Source organism: Artibeus jamaicensis, unplaced genomic scaffold (assembly GCF_021234435.1).
Source record: "Artibeus jamaicensis isolate MK-2021 breed Jamaican fruit bat unplaced genomic scaffold, CSHL_Jam_final contig_252, whole genome shotgun sequence".
Taxonomy (NCBI): Eukaryota; Metazoa; Chordata; class Mammalia; order Chiroptera; family Phyllostomidae; genus Artibeus; species Artibeus jamaicensis.
The window spans coordinates 1,266,893-1,293,505 of NW_026521538.1; the positions used below are offsets into that span (position 1 = coordinate 1,266,893).

At 43.6% G+C, this 26,613-nt stretch overlaps 1 protein-coding gene across 2 annotated transcripts in view; it reads right to left on the reverse strand.

Moving 5' to 3' along the window:
- The window catches only part of PIK3AP1 (phosphoinositide-3-kinase adaptor protein 1), a 94,240-nt gene that overhangs the window by 42,782 nt on the left and 24,845 nt on the right, over positions 1-26,613 (reverse strand). For both annotated transcript variants that reach the window (XM_037138918.2, XM_053662460.1), the window contains one exon: positions 1,856-1,992. In XM_037138918.2, coding sequence (XP_036994813.2) covers positions 1,856-1,992 — 137 coding nt within the window. The remainder of the gene's footprint in view (positions 1-1,855; positions 1,993-26,613) is intronic.

Here is a 26,613-nt window from a genome sequence, read left to right on the forward strand (position 1 = left end):
ATCTGCATTTCACCGAGACCCCAGGTGACCCATGCACCTTACAGTGTGAGAGGCACCAGCCTAGAGAAGCCCTCTTGTTCTGTAGCCGAATGCTGTTCTCAGAAGGACAAAAATAACTGTCCGGAGGGTTAATTTCCCGAAGGCACTGAGCAACCTGCATAGCTCTTTTGCCTTGCTTTAAGATCTCTTGCCAAGTCAGCCGAATGGCGTTACTTTGTTTTACTGTGCTGGGGAATTGTCCTCCAAGACAATGCACTGGTAAACATATAGGCCTCCTCAAAAAAAACATGAAAAGGAGATGTTTCTGGCCAAAGCTAATCCCCATATGTCCATCCTAAGATTCTACTATAAAGTCCTCATACTGGCCTTCATGACAATGGCTGTCACTTCACAGCAGGTGAGGGAGGGGCATGATCCTGGCTCCTGGGGGCCTCTGAGGCTGAATGTGAATGTGTTTGTGGCTAACCTGACTCTTGTTGCAGGCCCAGCCCTGTCCCACCTGCTCCTTCTCACAGGGAGCGCAGGGAGCCAGACAGAACGAGTGTGTCTCTTCAATGGACAGACAGGATCCAATCCCAGCCCTGCTGCCCCAGGACCCAGAGACCTCGAATAGATGACACAGAGTATCCTGGATGAGTGGAAGCCAGAATGGGAGAAGGAACAAAAGCCTGGAGAATCAGGGAGGCATGTGAAAGGCATCATTCTTTAGTTCCAACCCTCCCCCACACCCCGACAGGCACCTGCCAGGCACCCGCCAGCCCCACCTCAGGACGAGAGGCAGGAAGGAGTATGGAGCGGACTGGGAGACGCATGCTCCATCTAAAGGGCTGCTTGGCCCAGCCACCATCTCAGGCTAAGCCTGCATCTCAGGCTTGGAATTACCAGATTCTGATTCAAAGAAAGCTGGAAACACAGATTCTCAGGCCTAACTTTTAAAACACTGAGCAGTCCAAAACAAACATGTCTGGGTTCAATCCAGCCCGAAGCAGCAGTATGCAGCCCTCCTGCAGGGAGTCCTGGCCTTGACTTCAAGCTTCAAGAGAAACCACTCAGTAGGTCAGAGAAACTAGTCATTCCCACTGCCACAGCTCTCCCACCCTCGTCTCAAGGGGCCTGGAGTGGCAAACCTAGCAAAGGGCTTGTGTCTGCAGGGAAGCATTCTGCTGCTCTAAACTAACATCACACATTCATCATGTTGCTCATGAGAAACTATGGGAGAATTTAAATGACAGTGGCCCTCCACAGGCAAGTCATCTGTTAACGTAAATCTCACCACAATATGAATATCATCATAAAATGAATATCATCATAAAATGAATATCATCATAAAATGATTTTCGTATTATGCTTAGGCATTAATCTTATTCTTTTAGCAAGCAATGTTTGCCAGCAAGTTGAAGCCATCGAGCTCCACAGCACTCCTCTGGGCCATGCCAAGTGGCCAGTGGTCAGAGAAGCAAGTTCTCAAAACACCTCTCGTTTCCTTCCACCAAGTACTACTCGGGAGCAGAGCTGGGCCTCTGACTCCATGGGTGGCACGAGTGAATAGTCATGCTCATGTCTGCTGGTCTCCCACATATTCTAAGTTTTGGATCCATGAACTAAAAGTCTTACATCTATAGCACATACATTCCTGGGCTTGTCTCTCTTTGATGAAAAGAAGTGAGGTGTGCCCGAGACCCAGATACTGGGATTCCCAGGGCAGCTACTGTACAGGGGAAACCCCATAGGAAGGCTGGGACTACACTGAGGTGCCACAGGAGAACCCGGCTCCCTTTACTCTGACAAATGCATCTACTGAGAAGCCTGAAAGCCCCTGTTCTGGCATTGGTCCGCCAGGCCCAGAAGTGCCTACCCCACAGCGAATGCGGTCTGGCTGCACCACCATCAGGTTCCCAGGTGAAGTCTCCAGTGGCAGGCTCTGCTGCTTCGAGTAGGGCAGGACCTTCTCGTCCTCAGTCTCAGTGTCAGTGACCGAGTCACAGCCAGAATCTATGAAGCAGAGAACGCAGTTGAATGGGACAGAAGGAAGGAGAACTGATGGGTATGTTCCACACCATGAAAACCCCACATATTACCAAATAGGAAATGGCCCTGAATGTTAAACAAATACAAACTGACGGGAGTGACTCAGGAAATCGTGAAAGAGGACCTAATGGTGAAAAGCCAACCACCATGTAGGCCACAGGGTAGGGTGACAGTAAGAGGGTGATGTGGAGGAAAGTCTGAGGCGGGCTGCTCTCTGAGGCTGGCACACCTACTCTCAGCCAATAGGCTTCTGGCAGCCTCGCCTCTTCACTTCTTGTAGGGCTGGCTCTGGCGGTTGTGAGGATAGGAGGTGCCTTCTTCTTAGGCAGGGCCAAAAAGGAGCAGTCCACTTACAGGTCATCTTTTGAACATCAAGTAAAACCTGTGCTGTCCTGGAAGCCATGATTCTTCAGGGTCATGGTTAGCCAATGTACCCCCTCCCAAGCAACAGTGAAAAGCAATCACTATCAGCAAATCTGAGGTCAGCGTAACCGAGTCCCAGATCAGTACCACAACCAACACCTCTATTGTGGAAAGACTAGAGTGTGCACAGCTTCAGTACAGGTGGGCAGGGTGCGTAGATGTATGGGCCATGGCACACACGAGGTGATGCTGAGATGGCGTAAATAGAACGCACCAGAACCGTAAGTCAGGGGCTCTTCACCAGGATCCATCCACTGATGGGCTACCTGTGTGCAAGATTCTGTGTGCGCATGTGTGTATGTTTGCCTAGACTTCTCTGGAGGTAGTTCAAAGAATTAATCAGATCCTCAAAGAGAGACAAATGGTCAAGAATGGTTAAGAGGAGAGGGGAGGTTCGTCACTCCTTTCTTGGGCTTGCTCTTCTGCATTCCTAAACCACTCAGAGAGCCAGCCAAGTGTGTTAGGCACTGCGAGGATATGAGGAAGAGTCAGACATCACTCCTTCCTTCATAGAGCCCACAATCTTAAAGGATGGCTGGGTGAGATGTCAGGGTTGGCTTGGCTGATTCCTACAAGGCAGCCTCCCAGGGAAGGAGCTGGCTTCCTATAGAGCTCATGGTGATCAGTCCTGGTAGAAAGCTAGAAAAGCTGGTGGATCAGGCCACTGAAATGTACCCACAGAAAGCTGTAACCACAGGCTTACACCCTAGGCCCCAGTTCATGCCAGCAGAGAGGCTGTGCTCCCACGTTTTGAAGGCTGAGGTGGTGAGGAACAGAGCTAGGGACAAGGTCCTCAGCAAGGACCCCAAGACCTGCTTATGCTGGGGGAGGCACTGAGGCTTCCCATTCCTGTCCTAGGAAAAAAGCTGTACTGACAGATGTCTACTCATAGAGCATGATGGGCACTGAGACACGCAGTCCTGCTGCTCCTCCCTTTCTGTGTTTTCTCCGAGGATGCATTGTGCCAGAAGGCCAGGCTGAGTGAGTCAGGTCTCTGATCTTATTTGTGCAACAAGAATCCAGGCAGAATTCAGGGCTAAGAGATGGGGCAAAGGACCCTGGGAGTTTCAAGGGGCATAATGCTGGTTTTTTGCTAGGCATCAGAGCCATTGTTCTCCTATATCTCTCCTTCCCTTTTCATTCCTACTGGCTTCCCTCACTCAGTGCTAATAGACCCCTGCAAAGGCTAAATGCAGACCTCTCCCACCTCCCTGCTCTCCAAGCCAAGTCAACCGAAGGCTGCCATTCTCTCTGCTGGATCTGCTCTTTCCCACACCCTTCTCTCCTTGATCAGTTACTTTTAAAACGTTTAGGGCCCATCCCCAGGGACTGAGCTACACATGCTGCCCAAGCAACCCCCACCCACCATGGAGCCTGTGAATGAAAGAGCCAAAAGATCAGGGATAATGAATATCCTTCTTCGTAATAATTACATACTATCACATCAAGCTTCATTTTTTATTATTAGATGCCTGAACATCTCATTTTTTCCTTTCTGAGGTTCTTCCTGAATGAGAAAATAACCCTACTGATTTAAAACATTCAATCAGTTACTTTAAAACTGCAAAAAAGCTGCCCCAAATTATTTATTGGCCCAGAATTGTTAACTCACTCTCTTGCCAATGACCTACTTTAATTTATTATACAGGCATAATTTCCTTGGGATAGACCCAAGGGATAATCTACAACTGCTTTGTAAAAAAAAAAAACAAACCTCTTACTTTCTTCCAAATTGCTGACCTATTCATTTGCTGGCCACAGAGTGAAAGCTCTAGTAAATATAATTAATAAAACAATAGAGAAAACATAAGCCAAATGAGAAAAAGATGAAAACGACTGATACAATGAATTTTTAGAAACACACAGAGGTGAGAAACCTCTGTGCTAAGAATTTTGAAATTTTCAATATAATTTTTATAGATAAATATAAATTATCAATATTATCTCCAAACGCATAGAAAACCTAACTAGATCAACAATCATGGAAAAAAACTTCCTCAGTTTTCAAATAAAGCTACACATCCCTCCTTGCATTGTTTTTTTTTAAATTGTCATCACAAACACTTTCTTCTTTATAATATTCAATTTTCCTATCTAAGGAAATTCTATTTATATAGGTATTACGTCTCCAACTAAAGTTTAAAAACCAATCAAGGTGGTCCTATTTTATATTGAAGTCATAAAAGCTTAAATAGAGCAGTTAAATACAACGAACAGCCCACAAACGAAGCTTCATTCTCATAAAAACATTGTGTGCGTTGAAGACAGCATTAAAAATCAGCACAGAATAAAGAATGTATTTGGCGAGAAGGACAACTCAGCAGATGGTGCTGGAGGAACTTCAGCTACTTGGGTTGGGGATGGCAGGGTGGAGTGGGGGGGCACTATCTAGAGTCTTCCTAAGTCTCATAAACTCCAAAATTAAATTGAGATGAATTATAGATTAACATAGATATAAAATAAAACAAATTTTAAAAATTAGAAAGATGAAAATATAGATCAAACTTTTATCATTGGTTCAGGAAAAGATTTGTTCATCTTAAACAAATGGAGAAATACAACCCAAACAAGCAATTGAGTTGATGACATGAATTTAAAACTTCAGTAAATAAAAACTTAAAAACACAAAAACTAAATCGTAATGCTTATAGAAGCATTAGGCATTACCATCAAAAGGTGGGAACAACCCGGGTGTCCATCGACTGATGAAATTTATTATTCAGCCATAAAAAGGAAGAAAATATTGAAACGCGCTACAACATAGGTGACCACCGTAAACACGGTACTGAGTGAAAGAAGCCAACCACAAAAAAACACGTATCGTACGATCCCGACTACATGAAGTGTCTGGAACAGGCGAATCTATAGGGACGGAAAGCAGGTGAGCGGCTGCATAGGGCTGGGGGACTTGGTGGGGTGGAGCGAGATCAGGGCGTGAAAGCGGAAGGATACGGAGTTTCTTTCTGAGGTGATGAGAACACTGTAGACTTAACTGTGGTGATGGTGCACAAGTCTGTGACTGTGCAAAACAAAATAAATCATTGACCTGCATACTTTAAATGGGTAAGTTGTATGTTATGTAAATTATACCTCAATAAAGCTGTTACCAGAAAAAAATCCAATGACAAATCAGAAACTGGATAACATTTGAGATAAATATGCCAAGGGGCTAATCTACTTTATATATATTCAAGAGTCAGAGAAATGTCTGTAAAAACACCCAAAGCCCAATAAGTAGATAATTCACAGAGGAAGAAATACAATTAGCTCCCCGTCAAAGAAAATATACACATATCATTCATTATCACCAACCACCATGGAATTACAAGTATATAAAAATAACGTATTGTTATTTTACCTTTTCCAATAGGAAATGTGTGAAGCTGAGGGAGGACAGATACCCTTATTTGCTGCCGAAGAGAGTATAGACTCGCATGACCTGGGGGAAAAGCCGTGTGACCATAAACTGAGAAAGAGAAAGCCTTCAAAACGTTCATGCCGTCGGCCACATGATTCAACTTCTAAAAACCTCTCTTCAGGACAAAAATTAATGTTCAAAATGTAGACAAAGGCAATGAATCAAGATGTCTGCTAAATCATTCTTTGCATCAATGAAAATCAGAAAATAACCCAACTGATGAAAAAATATTATTTTCAAAGAGTTTTAGCTAAAAGCTTATGACATTAATGTGAAGCACAAAGCTAGGATATAAAATCACACGTCTTAGAGCACAGGATCTCAATTATATAAAGAAAACTTGGATTTTAAAAGGCCGGAAGAAAATTTGCTGTTGGATTGGGCATGGCCCTTCCCTCCCTCCTTCCCTCTCTTCTCCCTTCCTTCCAACCTTTCATGTATTTTCATATTTTCCCCAGTGAGAAAGCACTTTGATAATGAGGGTGGTGTGAGGAGAAAGAGAGTAACTGAATGTTGGCTAATTATTTCACCAGCTTGGCATAAATGAGATCGATCCTAACAGTGCAGCCCTTGACGGATATTCCCCAGAGCTCGGACGAGCCGTATAAGCACTGCCTTGTAGCAGGTCTGTTCTCTCAGTCCCCTTAGATGGCTACCAGCAGCCAATGCCTTTCAGAGGGCCAGGCAGAACGCCACTCACTCTGTGGGGCGGTTCTGGTGATGCTGATTGACAGCACCATCACTTCCACTCCTCCCAGCCACTCGGCCCCTTGAGAGCGCACCACAGACTGGGCTGGGGTTCAACCACTTCAGCAGATTCAGTTTCCTCTGAAGAAAACACCAGCCCAGACCTAAGCGAAACTCACCTGACAGAGTGAGGTGGCGCCAAACTTTCTTACTTAAACATGTACACCCCTCTTGACCCCTCGCTGCCTTGAATATAATACCATCTTTGCTGTCCTAAGACTCAAAAAGTAAATGTTTGAGTGAAGGCACTCTGAAAACCCCAAAGATCCTCCTATCAGGTATTATCCCCAAGGATCCAATATCAGGTATTATTAAGACACCAATAGTATCCTCACTGCTTTAAAATTTAACAATATACCCTTGGCATTAATGAGGTCTAGAGACACTGTGAAGAAATTATAGAAAAAGGCTTTCTTTGTGCATTTGGCTCCCTAAAGTGTCATCTATAAAGGACCCCTAGAATTCAGTGGCAGGAAAAGTTTGTCTCTTCAGAGAACTTGCCTGCTTTCTCGTGATAATAAGTTAGCATGGTGTGTTTCGCCTTTTGCCCCTGCTGCCAGGCAGCTCAGTGACAATTTTGGCTCTTAACTGCTATTACGCTCTCATCCAGGTCCTTGGTCTTGCTTCTTTCTTTTTTTAAAATATATATTGCATTTAATATTGGAGCCTGGTGCAAATACTTTGGGGATCTAGGCAGGATGTGAATCAATGTTTCTCAAACTGGCCAGAAGTCCTCAGAAATAGGAGAATCTGTGCTTGGGATTTTCATTTAGATAATAACACCTTTAAAATGGGGTGCAAGGACAAAGATAGTCCAGACTGTCTGGGTGACCACGTCACAACTGGGTCCTGACCCAGGACTGCGGTGCCTGTGTGTACACATGATCATTTTGCAGCTAAGGCCACACCGCACGCGATGTCAGAGACCAATGAGGAAAGAAGAGGGGGAAGGTCGATATCTGGATGAGGCGTTTGTGACAAGTGAACTCAAGGTTTCCCCACACACTACTTCATACAGGGAAATGTTTGGGGGAGAGCCGACTCCCAAAACACAACCCCTGTACCCGACTGAAGGTGTGAGCACTACAGCCTGTACCATGTTCAGATGCTGCTTTGATAAGCCATCATCATCTATGACACAAATGTGATCACTTTGCCTTTTATTTTATGCCTGTATTTGTATCTTGTTTGTTTTGCTTTCAGAGTTGGGAAGGAACAATAAGCATAAGAAGTTGAATATGTTTACACATATTAAATGACATCATAAGAATCTGTCAACAACTAAAGGATATTTTGTTTTCCTTTATGAAAGAATCTATGTTATTTGGATCTAAAAAAAACCTATGAATTTTAAATAAAATGAGTATATTTACGCACTTGGATTCACAACCAGCCACATGAAGCCAGCATACTAGGTATGGGGGCTGGCAACAAACTCCTTATATTACTAATAATGATAACAATAAAAGTTACCATTCATTGAATGTTGTGATGACTGCTTAATAGTCTTAATCTCATTTAATCCTCACAGCATCCCTGGGAGATAGAAATCAATATCCTAGTCCCATTTCACAGAAAGAAACCCTGCCTGAAGGATCGAAGTAACCTGGCCAAGGTCACGCACCAAGGAAGCAAGGGGCAGAGCAGGAACTTGCCCCACGTGTCTGTGACCAGCCTCCTTGGTGGATGTGGTCCAGGGCAGGAAGCAGCGTCACTTGCTATTCCTGGTCTGGGGTTGTGACTGCAGTTCATGAGACATGTGGGTTTTCACTAACCAATGCCTGGTGCTGCCGCCTTGTTCTGAGCAAAGCCACCTTGGTTAGGGATACTGGGACCCGCCACCAGGACCAACAGGCACATCCCAACAATGGGGTTTAAGTCAAGAGACACTGAATGCCAACTGGTCCAGCTAGGGTCCCACATGCTGGAAGGGCCTCTGACCCAAGGCCGCACTCTCACTTCCCAGTTACCTTGTCAGACAGCAGTGCTTCTTGCCTCTGTCCCACAGGCCAGACTATGGTGTTTTGACAGCCAGTGGGAGGGGTAGGGTAAGGAGAACAAGACAATGGCGTGTGCTGACTTTGGACAGCTGTTTTCAGAGTACACAAGCTAACTTCTCTTTTAAGGAAATGCTAAGCTTTGGGGAAAGTATAAACAAGGAATGGTCTTAAAAACAACCAAATTTGCCATTTGTTGAGCAAATGCAAAATCCTTAACATATACGATTCCACATTATCACAACTAAGAGACTAGTAATTTTGCCCATTTCATAGGTAGGTAAGAAAACTATGACACTGAAATTTAGGTAAGTTATCTAAGTCATTCGTTACATGCTGTATGGAAATTTCACCTCCAAATCCACGCTGTCATGAACTCTGACAGCGTTTCCCACACAGTGGGCCATGCACCCTCGTGGTACAGGAAGTGATTCGAAAGTATACAGCAAACATTCAGCACCACTGAGCCACACTGTGAAAAAGCAGTTCCCTTTCGTTTCTTTTGATCCCACTTATATCAAGAAAAAGACTTCACTTGAGGAGGGTGCCTTTAACACCTCTTTAACGAGCGTACCTCCCTTCGCACCACAGAGAGAACAAGGCCAGTAAGCCCACGGGCTTCCGTACACATCGGTATCTAATGAATCTTACAATAATGCATTGTTTTATTTTTATAGTTACCTTCTTTTTATATCGAGATGCTGATGTTTCATTTATAGTGCCAAAGTTTCCTTTTAAAATAAATTTACTTAAATAAAAAACACAAGTTGACTTCATGGAAATACTGTAAATAGTATAATGGAAAAATTATAGAAATAGATAGTGGTGATTGTTGTACAACATTGTGACTGTAATTAATGTCACTGAGTAGTACACTTAAATTGGTTACAATGGCAAATATGATATTTTGCCATAATTTTTAAAAATTGGTAATGTCATACACTCCCCCCAAATCCATTGAACTATATACTTTAAATGGGTAAATTGCATGGCATATAAATTATATTTCAATAAAGCTGTTTAAAAATATAAGCCAAAACCCACGTTGATGATTTTCATATAACTGAAGTTTGAGAAAGCCTGAACTATGCTATACTGCTTTGTTTTGCTAAGCTAAATTTATTAGTGACTGTTAAAAATAGGGTAAAGTGGAGGTGGAAAGGGGGAAGAAAGCCTGTATCATAAACATATTGATTTATTTTCTCTGAACTTTGAATACCACGGAAAGAAGAAAGTAAATGAAAAAGAAAATTGAGGTAAATTTCAATGGAGAATTAAGAATTTTTCACCAATTTAGCCCCAAATGGAATGAAACAGAAATGGTCATTGGGACCAGACAGGAAAACATGGTGTCTCTTGGCTGCAGTGAAGTAAGAGAGGGTCACTATTTTGCGTCCAGCATTTCCAGGGCGGCTGATGAAAGAGAGAGTGAAGAAGAGTGAAGATTTCATGGAAGAATGCAGAAATGAACTGACAAGCAACCTAGGTAGTGGGGTCCACAGAAAAAAAGGGTTGTGACCTCCTCGTTTGCATCCGGGATCCAGGACCCAAGTTTAACATTTAACAGCTGGGACAGGAATATAGAAAGTTCTGAGGTCTGAGAAACTTCCACAGGCTGATCCACTCAGGATGAAATTTCTCCTCTACTGATTCCCACCTTTACCTAAGCCACAAGGATGAAATCATAAAACACTTTCTCAAAGCCCAACATATAATGTGCTGAATCCTGAGCCTCCTCATTGCCTAGCAAGTGTCTACTGAATGACAAGGATCCCACAGGGGATCCCAGGAGTGTGTCTGCTTTAGTCTTGGCCTTGTGGAGGTTACAAATAAACTGGGAAGATGAGGCCCCACTTTAAAAAAACTGAGAACTGTAGCCCCGGCCAGAGTGGCTCAGTGGCTGGAGCATCGCCCCATAATCAAAAGGTTGTGGATTTGATTCCTAGTCCCCGCACGGATCCCTAGTCTAGGTGTGTGTGAAGGCAACCAGCTGACGCTTCTCTTGCATCAACGTTTCTCTCTCTCCCTCTCTCTCTCCAAAAAAACAAATGAAAATGTCCTCAGGTGAGTATGAGCAAAATCAATTTAAATTAAAATTAAACACTAAGAACTATGTGATACCTTCCCCACAAGCACTAAGCTGTGTGTTGAGACCATAAATATCACTATGTATGGAGTGAGTTATGTTTTAAGTATTTAGAAAGTGCTGGCATAGAAGTTCTGAGAGATTGAGAAAGACTTCCAGAAGGATAAAGAAGACAAGTTAACTTACTTTAATTAAGTTAAACAGCATTTGGGTACTTTAATTAAGTTAAACAGCATTTGTGACAAAGGTGTCTTTTTCATTTACATTAATAAAATAATCCATAATTCATTTATTTTCTTGTTTTTTTTTAAATTTCTTCCACCACCATTTAGCCCCTCATGCCCTCTTCCACCTCCACCCAATCCTCTCCCCCCTATACATTTCTTTATTCCTTCAACAAATATTTATTGCCTGTCAATAGATAACAAATTGCCTAGGCACCCCCTCCAAGGAATGTTAGGATAAGAAAATTTTTGGTCTCACTTATTTTGGGGAACCACAGAAGAGAGATATAGCTTCTTTCCAACTTCCAGAAACAAATAAGGACAGAAATAAGTTTAAAACAAAACATGATGGGAAATCAGCAGAGATTTATAAAACACAGTTGATGGCCACCAGAAAATCAAAGAGGGAAAAACATCCCACAGCAGCGACAAGCAAGATCTGGAAAGGCACAAAGAACACTGACACGGGGGTCAGGACAGCTGTGCCGGCACAGGCACAGCCGTGATTAAGGGCACGGGGCATGAGGGCAAATGATCTGCTTGGGCTACTGGCAGCCAAGTGAGGGCCCCTTCTACATCGCAGGGTGGGTCAGAGGGGCAGGAGAGTCTCGGTGTCAGAGAGAATCCCAAATACCATTCAAGGAGTTTGGACTTTTTATTGAAGACCTGTTGGCAAAGAGGATTCATAAGAACAGAAATTTCTATAAAATATAAATTAAAATGTAGTTTTATTTTTTAAAGGTTGAAGAATTTTCTTCCCTTGTTTTTGAAATAATTCCAGACACACGAATAGAATAATACCTCAGCTCTTTTATAAATCGAAGGGGAGCAGCTGACCACCCATCACACCCTGAGCAAGCAGTGGCTTTGAATATCTAGAATCATGTAAGCTAGCAGCTAACAAAGTGTTACCAAGCCAACATCCTGCTCTATCTGCTTTCATGAGTAAACAAGAAGCTATAATTAACCCAATGTCCGAAACTGTACCACAAGCAATGGTCCACAAAAAGCTTAGAAAAATGGTTCGTAAGTAGATTAAACATTTCTCCTACTATGTATCTTGTTTACAACAGTTAGTAGTGAAGAAAATCAGTGTCATGGCTATTGCTGCATCTTTAGGAGCACAAAGGGAGACCTCAGACCTGACCTGGTCCCCAGATTCCAAAAGTGCAGACCCAAATGAAGGAGCTTTTGCTCCACCACAGAAGCACGCAGGACCAAGCGGGGAGCAGAGAGGCTTGCAATGGTGGGACTCAGATCTTGAGTTTCAATAGCCCCCACCTCCCGCCAGCTTCCTGGCAAACATCAAGACTGCTTTTTCATTTTAGTCATCACCCATAGGTCTTTCTTCTTCCTTGTTCACTCACCTTGGTTAATGGGTGTCGCATTTCCCGTCCAACTTACTCCTCTCATTTAAAAAGTTCCCGACACAGTGACGAGTATACCGAACTTGCAAGCTACTGGCTACCCCCAAAGCCACAGACACTCACCAGTCAGAATGATGTTCACAGAGTCAGTAGAATGCCAGACTCTTACCCACCACATTCCCACAGGCATCAAAGCCAAGGGAGGAAGGAGGTGGGGATTATTTAGCAGCATTAGTGGTGAGTTCATTAAAGTGACATCAGTCATTGTCCTTGTCACCTTTATCATCATTATCATCTTCCTGATGCCAAAAAGGGAAGGCAAAGAGTCCTATGGACATATCCCCTTCAGGCTTTAGACAAACTTATGGTGGCCACTCTGCCCTCCTAGAGTATCCAACAAGAAGGAAGGAATAGAAAGGAGGAGAAAATCTGAATCCCCTCCTCCCACAAGGCCACGTCGACTTCCTTTCCCAGTACCGGCTGGCTCACCTCTCACATCCAACCTGCTTTGACATCCAGATGTTCCATGCCAGCTGCAGATTCCTGAGGCTGCCCTGCTGCACTACACATCAGTGGGTTTGCAGCACTGGGTAGAGGATTCTGGATCAAGCATCTACCCCAGTCTTTTCCTGCTCATGTACACAAGGAGCTATTTTTCCTTTATTTGCCAGGTAATTCCCATGACCTTCCTTGAGGCACTTAAAGTTCAGGAAAAGAGGGCAAGTCCGGAGGAGAGCAGACCTCGGGCCTCTGAGATCTTTATCCAGCCCCAACCAGGTTGCTGCAAATGAACTAGTCAAAGTGTTAGTTTTGTTTTGTTTTAAAGCAAAGGATGACTGCTCTTCCCTTCCCCTCCCCAACTCACCCTACTTGCTCTTCAGCTTGAATAAAAATAGTCCCACAGCTGAGGCTGCCATGACAACCAGTATGCGATTGTCCACCAGTGACACAGTCTGCCTGCAACTTCATTACCCGCCCCCCCCAACTGGGGCTGCAGCCCTCCAACCCTCTCCTGAGTACTGGAGCTATCTTCATTCAGGAGGCCAAGGGCTATGGGGAGTTCTCACACCACCCGGTGTCTCAGAACTTTTTAATTTGTTCTCATTTGTTCCTTTCAGTGTCCTCAGGTACATGTGACAGATGTGACTCCATTTTACAGGGAAAACTGGGAGCTCGGGACATGAGCTAATGAGCTGTACGTCACCACCTGCTGGTTTAATGATGGAGCCACATTCAGAACTCGAAGTTCCTATCCTCTAACCAGTTCCCAGATGGAAAGCGGAGCTGATCTCAGGAAACATGACCCCGGCAGAGAAACAATTCTCCTGGGTGGACAGCTTCCTGGCCACAGACAGAAGTTCCCTCAACCAGTCTCTGAGATCAATCTGGGAAGGAGCGCGGAAAAATCTGCTTCCCCACCATGGGAATGGGTTCCACAGAAATCCACCTCCTGGGCCCTTCGTCTCTGGGACTGCCCTGACCAAGCACAGCTTCATTGGCCAAGGTTGTCAAGACCCTTCAGAAGCACTGTCCATACCTGCATTCCACTGGGGAGGAAGTGCTCCGCCAAAACTCTCAGGGCTGGAGGCCCGCAGGCCCCTGTTTCATCGATCAGGAAACCCCAGTGTTGCTAATAAAGCTGTAGATACCACAGCTCCGGTAAAGGCTTCCTCTTTCTTCATCTCTTTCCGACACTTATAAATGTGCTTCCTCTCTCTATGTAAATTTCGTTCAAATGGCATGGCACAGGCTTGTAATGAGGCCATTAATAACAAGTCTTTAAACAGCCTCTTCTTGGTTTCCTGGTTCAGGAATCAATTCTAATCTAAACAGACACTGGTGTACTGGTGTCAGGACAGACAAATGGGCTTTGTTTAGGGAAGGCCAGGAAAATGCGCTTCATTTTCACCCAACCAAGGGCTGAGAGGTCAAAGGCAACTCTTTGTAATAGAACTGAGTTTAGGAAATTGTGAAGAAAACTCCCTTTTTTTTGTTTCTACCACTCATCCCTGAAAACTGCAGGAAAGGCTGAGGGGGTGTTTTCTTGCCTGCCCTCCCCCACCCCTGCCTTGTGCTGACCTCTAGCACGAAATTATGAAACTATGAAATTGGACTGGTCAGTTTCACTTTCCATTTTATTGTGGGAAGGGTAACTTTCTCTCACTCCTCACCCTGAAAGCTGTAACTGACTTCACAGTGTGGTCAAGTTGGGGTCGGGGCACGATCTTCCTGGGTGATGGGCTTAAAGAAATCCAAAATATGTGACAACTTTGTAAGGTACAGATGGTTACTAGACTTACTGCAGGGAGTAAGGTATATCACAAGGCCTATAAATGTCAAACTACTATGTGGTACACCTGAAACTAACATAATTTTGTATGTCCACTATACTTTAATAAAAAATATATTTATAAAAAAAAGAAATACAAAACAATAAGATGGCACTCCAAATTTTGCTGAAACAATTATGGACCAAAATAAAAATTCCTTTAACGCCAGGCTGATGATTATCCCCCGTAATTAAAAACTGAGTTATTGATACTAAAGACAAGGCTCTAAAGATATTGTAAAATACTCCCTAGCAGCAGAATTGCAGCTGTGGAGGGGTTCTAGAAGAATGCAGTCAGCAAAGTCACAGAAGGCATGGACTCAGGCCCCACATCTACCATTTAGTGGGTGATCATGAAATCTAAGCTTCAGTTCTCTCTCCTTTAAAATGAGAATACTGCCCTGGCCAGTGTGGGTCAGTTCGTTGGTGCATCATCCCATAAGTCAAAGGTCACAGGTGTGATTCCCAGTCAGGGCACGTGCCTGGGATGCGCATGTAGGAGGCAGCCTATTGGTGTTTCTCTCTCACACTGATGTTTTCCTCCGTCTCACTCTCTCCTTCCCTTCCCCTCTCTCTAAAAATCAGTGAGCCTGTCCTCAGGTGAGGATAAAAAATTTTTTTTAATAAATAAAATGAGAATATTTATTCCTGTCTGGCCTGTTGTGAGCTTGTTGGGAGTGTTAAATACACAGAGGCCCTTTGAAAACTGAAAAGTATTAGACAAAGTTAAGTGATAGTTATTTTTGTTATTATTCATTTACCAAACAGATAGTTCCTATGAAATGATTCTCCATGTAGAACAGGGCAGGCACATACCCCTGCATCTGGCCATCCAGAGCTGGGCAATCAAATGTGGCCCAGGGATGTTCCGGGTAGCCAAGGAGACAGGAGAGAGCTGAGATCCAGCCAGCTCCACATAGGAGCAGCAAGCCGTGATTCCCCACAACATAAGAGGCATCCTGTACCTAACAGATGACCCAGCAAGACTGTTCTCACCATGCTAGTCATGAGGGAACCAAGTGCTTTAGTGCTTTGGGCTCAGCGCTTCTGTTGCCGTGGAAGCCTGCGCTGCCCAGGCATGACCACCTTCTCTCAGAACGGGCAGCACTGCACGCGGCAGCACAGCAGGGCAGAAAGGCCCCCTGCCTGCGTTCAAGCCTGTGTTCAACTCCCTGCTCCGCCACTTTCTATCTGCCACTTACTAATGTCTCAGCTTCCTCATGTGCAAATGGAGACACTAATACCACCTACCTCACACTACAGTTGTAAGTATAAAATGAGTTGATTCTTATAAAATGCTTAAAAGAGTACGGGGCAGAGAGGAAGCACTGAAGAGTCATTAGCAATTAGTGTTATTTATCTCTTGACCCAATTGTTCTTCTACCAGACCGTGATTTCCCTGAGGGCAGATTCCCTAACATTCATCTTTGGATCCCCAGAGCCTAGAACATAGTGTGAAGTCAATAAATGCTTCTTGCATGAATAGATGAATGATAGATGAGATAAGACCAACCACCTAACTGACTAACAGGAGAAAGTACAACACAAGGGAGGGCCACAGCAGGGCTTCATGCCTGGAGGATTTGAGGTTGGAATCTGGGGAAACAAGAAAGTAGCTTCCCAGTTCACACCAGCAGGTTGAACTCAGCTGTCCTGAAAATTTGCCGTGGTACACCGTGTTCGTCTAGGCCTTCTGAGAAGCAAACACTAAAACGGGGTGAAACATGCAAGGATTTTACTAGGGAAAACACATGAGGCAAAAAATGGGGAGGGAGACTGGGAGACCCATGAGATGGTCTGGGCCCAAGTGAAAGAGGGGGGGAAGGAAGGGTGGGTGGAAGGGTCCTAGACCACTGAGCTGTCTATGGAAAGTTCTGCAAGTCTGTCAGGAATCCTCGAGCTGAAGCTGACCCTTGGGAGACTGGTGCCTTTCAGGAGCTGGCCTGCTCCAGTGTCCCTGCTGTGCTCAGTCACTGGATGGGAACAGCCCGTGAGGAGCATGACCTTGGTCCAATGCTGTGATGGTTTCAGAGCACAGTCCTGGGGCCCCGGGTTGGCTCCACTCCCAGCGGCTAGAGGTCTGCCAGGGACATTCTCACCGCAGACTCATGCAAAGTGATCCTTAACAGCAAGGGGTTTGGGGTACAGACAATGTAGATTGGATGTTGGCTTTTACTAGCTGGTTGCCTTAGGCAAGTTACTCAACTTCTCAGGGCCTCATTTTCTTTTTTTTGTGAAATACAAATTATAACTCCAACCTCTCAGAATTGTTGTCAAACACTCTCTAACATGTTATAAGGGCTCTATAAAAGGCAGTTGCCAAATCCCTGACCATTATGATTAATAACAAAGTAATTCTATTAGCAACCAGGACATGGGAGCTGCTCCCGCTGTTGTACCATGTGTTTGAGTTTTGTAAGTCCACCCCCAGGACATGGATCATAAAGCTGGAACCACAGTTTGGCAGTATCACAATTCAAACAACCAAACCAGTTTGTCTACTAATACAAGGTCTCAGGGGCTTTCCTAGCTGCCTGTTTCCTGGAGGGGAGGCCAAGGTGGGTTGTACTGTGTCAGAATCCATCTACGGCTACAAACCCCTCTCCCTTCTTCCGTTTGCAGTGGTGTGTCTGCAGTGTCCTCAGTCTGGCCACTGGCAGTGCTTTGCCTGCCAAGGAGAGTGTGCTCAGGAAACCCTCCCCCAGCAAGAGGCTCAGCACGGAGCTCTCTGCTGCGATGCATGCTTTCTGAGCACCTGCTTTGGAATTCTGCTTGCTATTGCCTCTGTGGCCTTAATTTTTTTTAAACCTTGGCCAATGTTCTAGTAGTGGTCATTGCCTAGCTACTGCTGCCTTCTGACCCATATATCTACCTGGAGTCAGAGACTTGTCCCCTTTTTAGCCTGGCTGTGACCTGAGGAAATTACAGCTCTTGTGGCCTCAGGTCAGTTGGCTCAGGCCTCTCCCAGCCTTGCTGACCTTCGTGCCTTCGCAGCAGTAACAACTAAGAACCTGCCAAAAAAGGAAAGGATGCCCCAGACACACCGAGATCCATGCTGTTACCTCTTCCTCCGTCCCCTCAGAGGCCATTTCTGTAGCCCCCACTTCCCAGAAAGCCACAAAAAATACACATTAGGATTTCTGGTGGGGTTTTTTTGTTGTTGCTTTTGAAGAAATGACCTTCTGTTTTTCTAACTGAAGAGTAAAAATTAAACTAAATAATATTGATTTTGCTTAATAATTAACAGCTTAAGAAAGCTGATCAAACTAATACTTCTAGAATGATATTCTCCATTTTGCAGGGACTTTTCCAGGGAATTTTAAGTTTCCATGTTGGCACCAGAATCCAACCCTTGAGCTGCTTTGTTTCAGCCTGAGGTTGGAAAGCAGAAAGTAGAAAATACAGGAACTGGTTGAATCCTCCCAACCCAGCTGAACTGGGCTTTCCCATCTGAGGGGCGAGAAAGAATGTCACTCTCTGAAGTGGAAGTAAATCCACAAAGCAAAACAGGCTGGCTGTTTGCTTATTGGCCTCCACCACGAACACTGAGGCCATCTCTGAACAACGGCTTGTTTTTCTCCATCCTTCCCTCGGCCAGAGCTAGCGAAGCACTGGGCCAACCTGACACCAGGCATGCGCAGTGTCTGAGACAGAGAATCCCCATCACCAGAGACAAGCGCTGGTTGGGTCACCTGCCCCATTTACATACAAAAAACATTTACAGGTGATCAGCCTCTCGACACTGTCTTTGCCTCTTACTTGCATTCATCCTTCTCACTAATTTAAAAAAAATCAGTCAGATGTTGTGTCCTTGGAAATACAAATTCTTACCAAAAATGATACCCTGAAATGAAACTGGGCCTTGATTGTCACACCCCTACCTGCACAGGTCAACCATCTATTAGCCACTTGAGCCCAGGTGAGTCACTTCTCTGTTCCCAGTTGTCTTCCCCTGTGTTAACAGAGTGGACAATACAATTTGACTTCACAGGCCCTGTGCAGCCCTGAGATTCTGTGAGTGACACCCCACCAAACACAAAAATGCAGTCCTTTGACCTTCTGCAAACGTTTTTCCCTGATAAGCCCAGTATGGTTACGCGTAGCATGAGAGCACACTTTCTGGTCCAGAGTCCACAGCATCAGGGCAAAACATCGTCTTCGCTGTTATTTTACATTAATTACAGTAACCACTCGAAACCTGATCAACATTGGAGTCGGAACCAAGAAAAATCTATTCCAGTGATTCGCATCTTCTGGGGGGGGGGGGAACGTTTGCAAACGTCCTGCCAGAGTGATGAATTAGAGCGGAGAAATTGTGTACCTTTTAAAGCTTAATCAATATTCTGATATAATTTGTATTTTTAATAGTTTTAAACTATGATTTTTGTAATATGTACTGTGGATGGGGACATTTTCAAAAGAGAGCATGAGTTCAGACAGGTGGGAAACTCTTCCCTGTCATCCTTGCAACCTCTTGTCCACCTGTCTGCCATGCCCCTTGGCACCTGTGCCCCTCCCACTAACACATACAGCCCACTGAACCCTGCACTGCTGCAGTTTTCCTCCCCGTGGTGTTGCAGTCCCTCCGTTGTGTTTTTCAAATCCAGCAGTCACAACATGGTTGATTTACCCTTTGGTAACGGTTCAGCAACCCCCCAAACGTGGGAGTGCCGGGCACAGACCCCTGCGTGGGGAGAGCAGAGCGGCTCACTGGTATGAAGTGGGCAATGAGCACCTGGAAGGCCCTCAGGCTCAGAAACCTCCCCCACCTCCACATTCTACTAATAAAAGCTTCAGCTGAGTTATCACACGGGGGATAATGCAAATGTCATGGGGAAAGGTTCAGCTTCATGGTCACTTACACCTTAGAAGAAATTATTTTTGAATGTTAGGTCATCAGGGCTTGAAAGACACTTAAGAACCATTTAGAGCCAAATTCCACTCAATACAGGATTTTTAAAAATCATAGTCAACCTCTATTTGAACACTCCTTTCTTTAAAGGGTCTATGCCACTGATGAGCATTTGGAATTCTCTGTGAAAACTCATCTTTATTTTCAGCCCAATCCTGTAGAATCTGTTCAAATGGTTCTTCTGAAAGTAAAGGGAGTCTCAACTTAACATTAAGGACACTTATCTCTCAGAACAGAAAGTATAGCAATTGGGTAGGTTTGGGGGTTGCCTAATATGAGTTCAGTGACATCATCAAGGCCCCAGGTTCTTTCCATTTCTCTGGTCCAGATTTTCAACCTGAGTGCTGCAAGAATTTTTAAAACATACAGTGCCTGACTATATAGTCAGGGAGACCAACCTCTTTTCCCTTAGATTGTCAAATAACAAAATGACAACAGCCAAGGCAATAGCCATCCAGTGTGAATGCCCTGTCTTGGACCATAAATATATAGGTCATACAATAGAGTTGCATCTTACTGGTCACATAACATAATAAGGTTGTGTCTGATTGGTTAATTCATGGTATCAGAAATCCTTATGCACATGTATAGTCCCCTGATTTTTTTAAAAGTCATTTTGGAGCAACAAGGATGGGTAATTACTATTTTTTTGGTAAATGAATAAAAATTATACCTATTTTTGTTAGATAAGCAAAAAACAGAGGATTTAGTGTGTTGCACAATTTGGGTAATTAGTTTATGGGTGCCATGATATGAACAGGCTGAAAATTGCTGCTCTATTCCATCCTCTTCGGCATGAGTTTCATTCTCAGATTGGTAGTAGCAATGTGTGGGTTCACGTCAGACACAAAACAAGGACTAGAGGAAGACATGAAAAATATCCCCCAAGCATGGAATATAAACTCTTCCCTTCACTCTGACTGTTCCAACTTCTGTCCCGTGCACAATGACTATCACAGGGGGTCATGCAACCATTGACTCCACCAATCATCCAGGCTGGAAAGAATGTTGGAACTTCCACCACAATCTCTGGCAGTCCTGCCTCCCAGGAAGCTCTGCCTCAAACACAGTTCTCCCTTACCCCACAACTCAGAGCATAGCCACAGCTCTTCCCAGAAAACAGCTCAAACATGTTTCCCAGCATCCTGGTGGTCTTTCTGTGGGCATATACTAGGTGGTCAGTTTTCTACTAAAAACATGCCACCCAGAATGAAGCACCATACTTGGTAGAATGCAGTGAAATTACAATATCCCAAGACTGGAGAGTTATATTTTTATTAATGCAGCTTAATATTGTAATGCTTTCAGTGCCAACATCATCCTGTTGGCTCCTTATCAATCAAGTAATCTTCTATAACCTGCAGTTCCTTTTCATGAGTTAATGCCACAGGGGGATTTCTATCATGCTGTTCTAGTTGAATGGCTTTTATGAACCTAGAAGCAGAACTTGGGATCATCCAAATTGAACTAGATCAAGATAACTCTAAATATGCTTCTGCCACTCAGTGTAATAACTACCCACCTACCTACAAATGTTATCCACTTATAAATCTGTGTTAGTCTGCCAAAACTAAGTAACACGGGCTTGATGGCCTAAACAACAGAAACGTCTTTTATCATAATTCTGGAGGCTAGAAGTCCAAGATCAACATGTTGGCAGTTTTGGTTTCTTCTGAGGCCTCTTTCCTTGGTTTACAGATGGCTGGTTTCCTTCTTGCTGTGTCTTCAAATGATCGTTCCTCTGTGCACACATCTGTCTAGGTCCTAATAAGGACACCAGTCATGTTGGATTAGGGCTTGTTCTAATGACCTCACTTTAACCTTAGTTACCTTAAAAGACCTTGTCTCCAAATACAGTCATATTTTGAGGTACTAGGGATTAAGATTTCAACATAATTCAACCCAAACAAATTTGAAATCTGACTTTTGTATTTGCCTCAAAGTCACAGAAAAACTGGACAGGGAATCTGAGACCAGAATCCCTTGTGCTCTACTAAGCAATCCTTCACGGACAACCATTAAAGGATAACAATTAATCCAATTACCTCTCATGTTAGGCTGAGATTAACCTCTCTGGGGGGGGGGGGTTTGACTGAGTTTGGAAGAGTGTTAAAGAGAAAGACCATCCTGGGAACTGGGGCATTTCTAGCTAAACAAAAAGGAGGGTTCTGTCAGGGTGTTTCCACAGTCAAGGTGGTTGACTTTGGACATGATGGCTAAGCAGTGAATTGTAATAGAAAAAGTTGAAGGAAAAAGAGCTAGAAGGTTAGCAAATTCAGTTACATCCCAATTTCGCTTAGGACATGGGCAGTGGCAACTGAAATTGAGACACTGATAAATACTGTGAATGTTCATAGCATTGACTGACTATGCCCATCTTCATTACTTTGGTCTGCAATTAGCCAGGTGGGAACAGATGACTTGGCATTTTGCCAATCATCATATACTTGAAGACTTATGTTTCTATGGACATGATGATGGAAAGCAATTGGTACGCTGTCTCAATCTCATCCTCTTTAGAAAGGAAGGGCAGATAAAGTTCTTCCCAGATAAAGTAAAGTTAAAGGAGTCCATCATTGCCAAACCCTTATATGACATGTTAAAGGAACTTATCTAAGAAACAGAAGATGATCAAAAATACGACCAGTGAAATGACAACAAACTCACAACTATCAACAACTGAACCTAAAAAGACAAAAACAAAAAACTAAGCAAACAACTAAAACAGAAAGAGAATCACAGAAATGGAGATCGCATGGAGGGTTACCAGCAGGGAGGGGTAGGGGGAGAATGGGGGGAAAGGTACAGGGAATAAGAAGCACAAATAGTAGGTACAAAATAGACAGGGGGAGGTTAAGAATAATACAGGAAATGGAGAAGCCAAAGAACATATATGTACAGCCCATTGACATGAACTAAGGGGGGAGGGGGAATGCTGGTGGAAGGGGGGTGCAGGGTGGAGGGGAATAAAGGGGAAAACTAATAGCATAACCAATAAAATGTATTTTTAAAAAGAAAAAATATACACACAAATATAAATAATAAATACATATATGGGGAGTACTATTAGAGCAACTACACAGAAATACTAAAAATTAGGTAGGTAGCACTAAAGAGTAGGATTTAGATAAACACCTGTTCTTTCATAGTTAGCTCAGTTATTCACTGATCCTTAACTGTTCCTTCTCAGATGAAATTAAGAGGCAAAAAAACTGCTCTCCAGGTGGATTTATAATTCTAATACCTGAAGCTTTAGTGATGTTATTAACCCCTCTGCCTGGGTCTGTTTGTTTGTTCCTCCTGGCTGGTTTGAGGAAGAATTCAAAAGATGATAAATCCAGGTTGGAGGGCCTTCAAAGGTTGCTCAGCCCGGCTCCTGTACCAGATGCTTGAAATCTCCTCTCCCACTCCTAACGCCTACTTAAAGCCAATGGTACTGCACTTGGGAGCTCACCTGAGCAAGACCTGCCTCCTCTGGGGGAAGCTCTGTCATCTCCAATTTCCTCGAAGACAAAATTGTCAAGGGAGAAGAGAAGCACCATTTTTCATTCCCTGCTTTAATTTGTGTTGCCTTGGTCACCATTATGAAATTAGTCTGCAATAACATGATACCTGGGTGGAGAGAGAGCTGTGTGACCCCATGCTTTTTGGGGTGGGGAGTGGGGTGCTCATTAACAGATGCTTTTTAGCCACTTTACCAGCAACACCAAGCCTTGTCTCTGGTCTCTAATCAAACCCTTAACCGGGTTTTATATAAACTAAAATTTACATTCAATCATTGCCATAGCAACCATCGCACAGAATTAGATACAACTCCTTCCCCTCTGACATAATCTACTTTTTTTAAAGAGCTGCTTTTCTCTTCGGTTGAAAATCCAAGCTATTCAAAAGATAACCATTAAAAATCTATTTTGAAAAACTACATTTAAACAGAATGTAATGAGGTTCTAAAAACAGACATTTGAAGTGGTTTCTAGACACTTAGTACAATATACTATCTCCCTCCACTGGTTGGCCATAAATTGCTGAAATCTCAAGGATAGGGTCTTGTGCTGGAAATTGTTTAAATCAAAACAAGGATTTGCTCCGAAGTCTGACAACCATCACTTGAAAGGTGCCCCAAAATAATGACCCCAAGATGGGCAGAAAATCCCAATTTCAAAAAGGATATTCGCACCCCTCTCATTACTCCTATACATCTCATGCCCTTGCTATGTAACAGTCAGAAATCAGGCAATTCCACTGTACTGAAAATTGAGACAATCAAATAAAGGCCAAACAATGTAATTGTATTTAAAACCAAATAATAATGTACCAATGCTCTAATTGTTCATTTATTCATTCATCAAATGTTTATTGAGCACTGGATGCTACCATATGCTGACAAGGCATCTCATAAAGATAAGGAAGACTTCGTCCAAAACCTCAAGATCTTTACCTTTCCGATTCTATAGTATGCCAGATGTTTTATGCCAACGTCAACGATGTTTTATGTCAACGAGATTTCTGAAAACGTCCTGAATTGTTCCCAGTACAACTCTGCCACTTAAGACTTTTGGCTAAATTTCCCCTGAATGATAAGATAAAGAAGGCTCCCCCAAATGCTCCTAACAATCAGGTGTTGTGAAAGGCAACGAAAGATAGCTTTGTACGGTTCTCAGTCATTTTTTTTCATTTGAGACCATTGACAGAGCTAGTAGGCAAGGCAGGGTGGGGAAGGGCAGTAGAAAGAGGAGTATTTCCAAATAGTTGCCAAAATATCTCATATGCCCAGAAATGAGAAATCTTACATATCAAGTGAAATAACATATGTGGGCAAAGTACTAGACCAGGAAGAGAAAACTGGTTTTATGTCAAGTGCAAACACCAGTGGAGTGGGGTGGATGCCTAGAACCCTAAGTGAGACCATTGCTGAGGTTCAATCCCAGCTCAGTGAGAACAGATGCCTTGATCCATCAACAAAGTTTGGTCTGGAAGCAGGCAAGCTGCATTCTGCAACATGACCCACTATTCCAGACCATGGGAGGAGGAGCCCAGGCTGTGCTGGACAGGGGCTGGGGGGGGGTGTGTCAGGTAATACATGCCACTGAGTTAGTTACTTGGGAGTTAGTTATTGCAGAGTGTGTAGCAATAATAAAAAAAAAAAATCCCAATCCATTCAAAGACCAGTAAACCCGTGCCAGCAATCTTAAGAAAAACTTTTGAAAGGCACAACTGGCAGAATTTAAGGCAGAATGGGTAACTTCCAAATGTCTGAAAAAGAGCCAACCAAACACATTCCATATTTTTAAAAAATGCACCAAGAAGCACAACAAAATAGAAAACCTAAGTATGATCATAGAAATTAGAGATTGGAGCATTTGAGGTAACACCCCCTAATAAATACATCCTGTTGCCAATTAAGAAGACAAGCTGAGGATAAGATTCAAGTCCTTTTATGATAAAGAGTCTCACCAATAAATGCGTGCAACCAATAGGAGTTCTTGGCTTTTTTAGTTTTTGCTTTTTTAAAGATTAGTAGAAAGGCTGCCATCTCCCGAACACAGCCTCCTGGTTAACGATGCAGATGTGTGGCTTTGTGGTCAGAGGAAGCAAAGAATGCCGTTCTTAGTATCTTAAGGCTGTAGGGTTACTGCTTTTGAAAAATATAAATAAATATACTCACAGAAACCATAAAACTCATTCTGTGAATTATGTATGCCTTAATTTTTTTCAGAGTTTCTTAAATGACCAATATACAATCTAAAATGATCCCCGCATGGTTTTGGGGGTGGTCATTCCAGTGGTCATCAAGTTCAGATGCACAAACTTATTTCTGGTGTGGATTAAGCAAAGAGAGAGCACCCACTCCTAAGTCTCCCCAATTCTGTTCAGTCCCATGAAGGTCAGAGTAGAGGCAGCCAGGTTGTGTAGTTCAGCCAGAAAGGATGCTGTCCATCCTTACTTGCCTCTGGTCCCTAGTGCCCCTTCCAAAGCTAGATCTGGAACCAATGATGGTCTTCATATCTCCTGCAGTGGGAATACATAACCGCATCTCCTTGCCTTCCTTGCGGAGGGAAGTGTCATACTGACACAGGTTCCAGGAATGAAAACTTTATTGAGCATTTACTATGTGCCAGGCAGTGAGCTAGACATATGGATGATCCAGCCAGATATGTTTCGTTTTGCAGCTTGCTTTCTATCTTAGCTCATAGACAGCTGCCCTCTAATTGGTCTTCTTGCTTCAGTTCTCAAGGACCTCACTGTCTCTGGGTCATGAGATCTAAACATAAAAATTCCAGAGCAAAGAGAAAGGGTCAATGATAGGAGAACGCTTAATACGTTCACCCTGAAAAAAGACAGAGAAGTGACAAGGATGAGCTCTCCAAATCTCCACATCTGAGACAGGACATCTTAGAGTCATTCCGGTATGTGAACAAAAACTTCCGAAATTCATTTTCCTCCAGGAATGAAAGCTAACAAAAAGTTTCCAAAGGCTTATCTTTTTTAAGTGCTGGGTTGCAGGCCCATAAGGAATAAAGAGAAATTGGGAAGGTTTGTTATATCTTTGACTTTTTGAGGCTGATTTCAAGAAGGACCAATATGCCCTAAGACAGAAAAGTGCTACAAGATAAAGAATTGGGCTTGGCTGGCAGGGGAGGGTGCCTGCGCTGGCTGAGGGCTAGAGGCCCCACACATGTACACTCAAACCCCAGGAGCTCCGTGTTCACCTGTTTAATACACTGGGGGTACACACAGGTTTTGTGCAGGAGACGAAAAGCTTCTGCTGCTAAATATATATATTTACAAAAAGAAATATTCCAATAAAATTGCAGAAGTCAGCAGGGCCCAGATGGTAGAGAGCTTTGACCTATCCTACGGTCAATGGTTCCCCATTTGGGTTTTAGGAGAACCAGTCTGGCAGTTTGGTGGAGGAAGGACTAGAGAGGTAGGAGATGGGAAGACCAATTAGAAGGCAGGTGTTGATGAGCTAAGATAAAAAGCGAGGTACATAATAAAAGGTATGCAATAATCTATAAAAAAATCTCATATGTGTATATGTTATAAATTCACAGAGAAAAATCGATTAATTGAAAAAACGA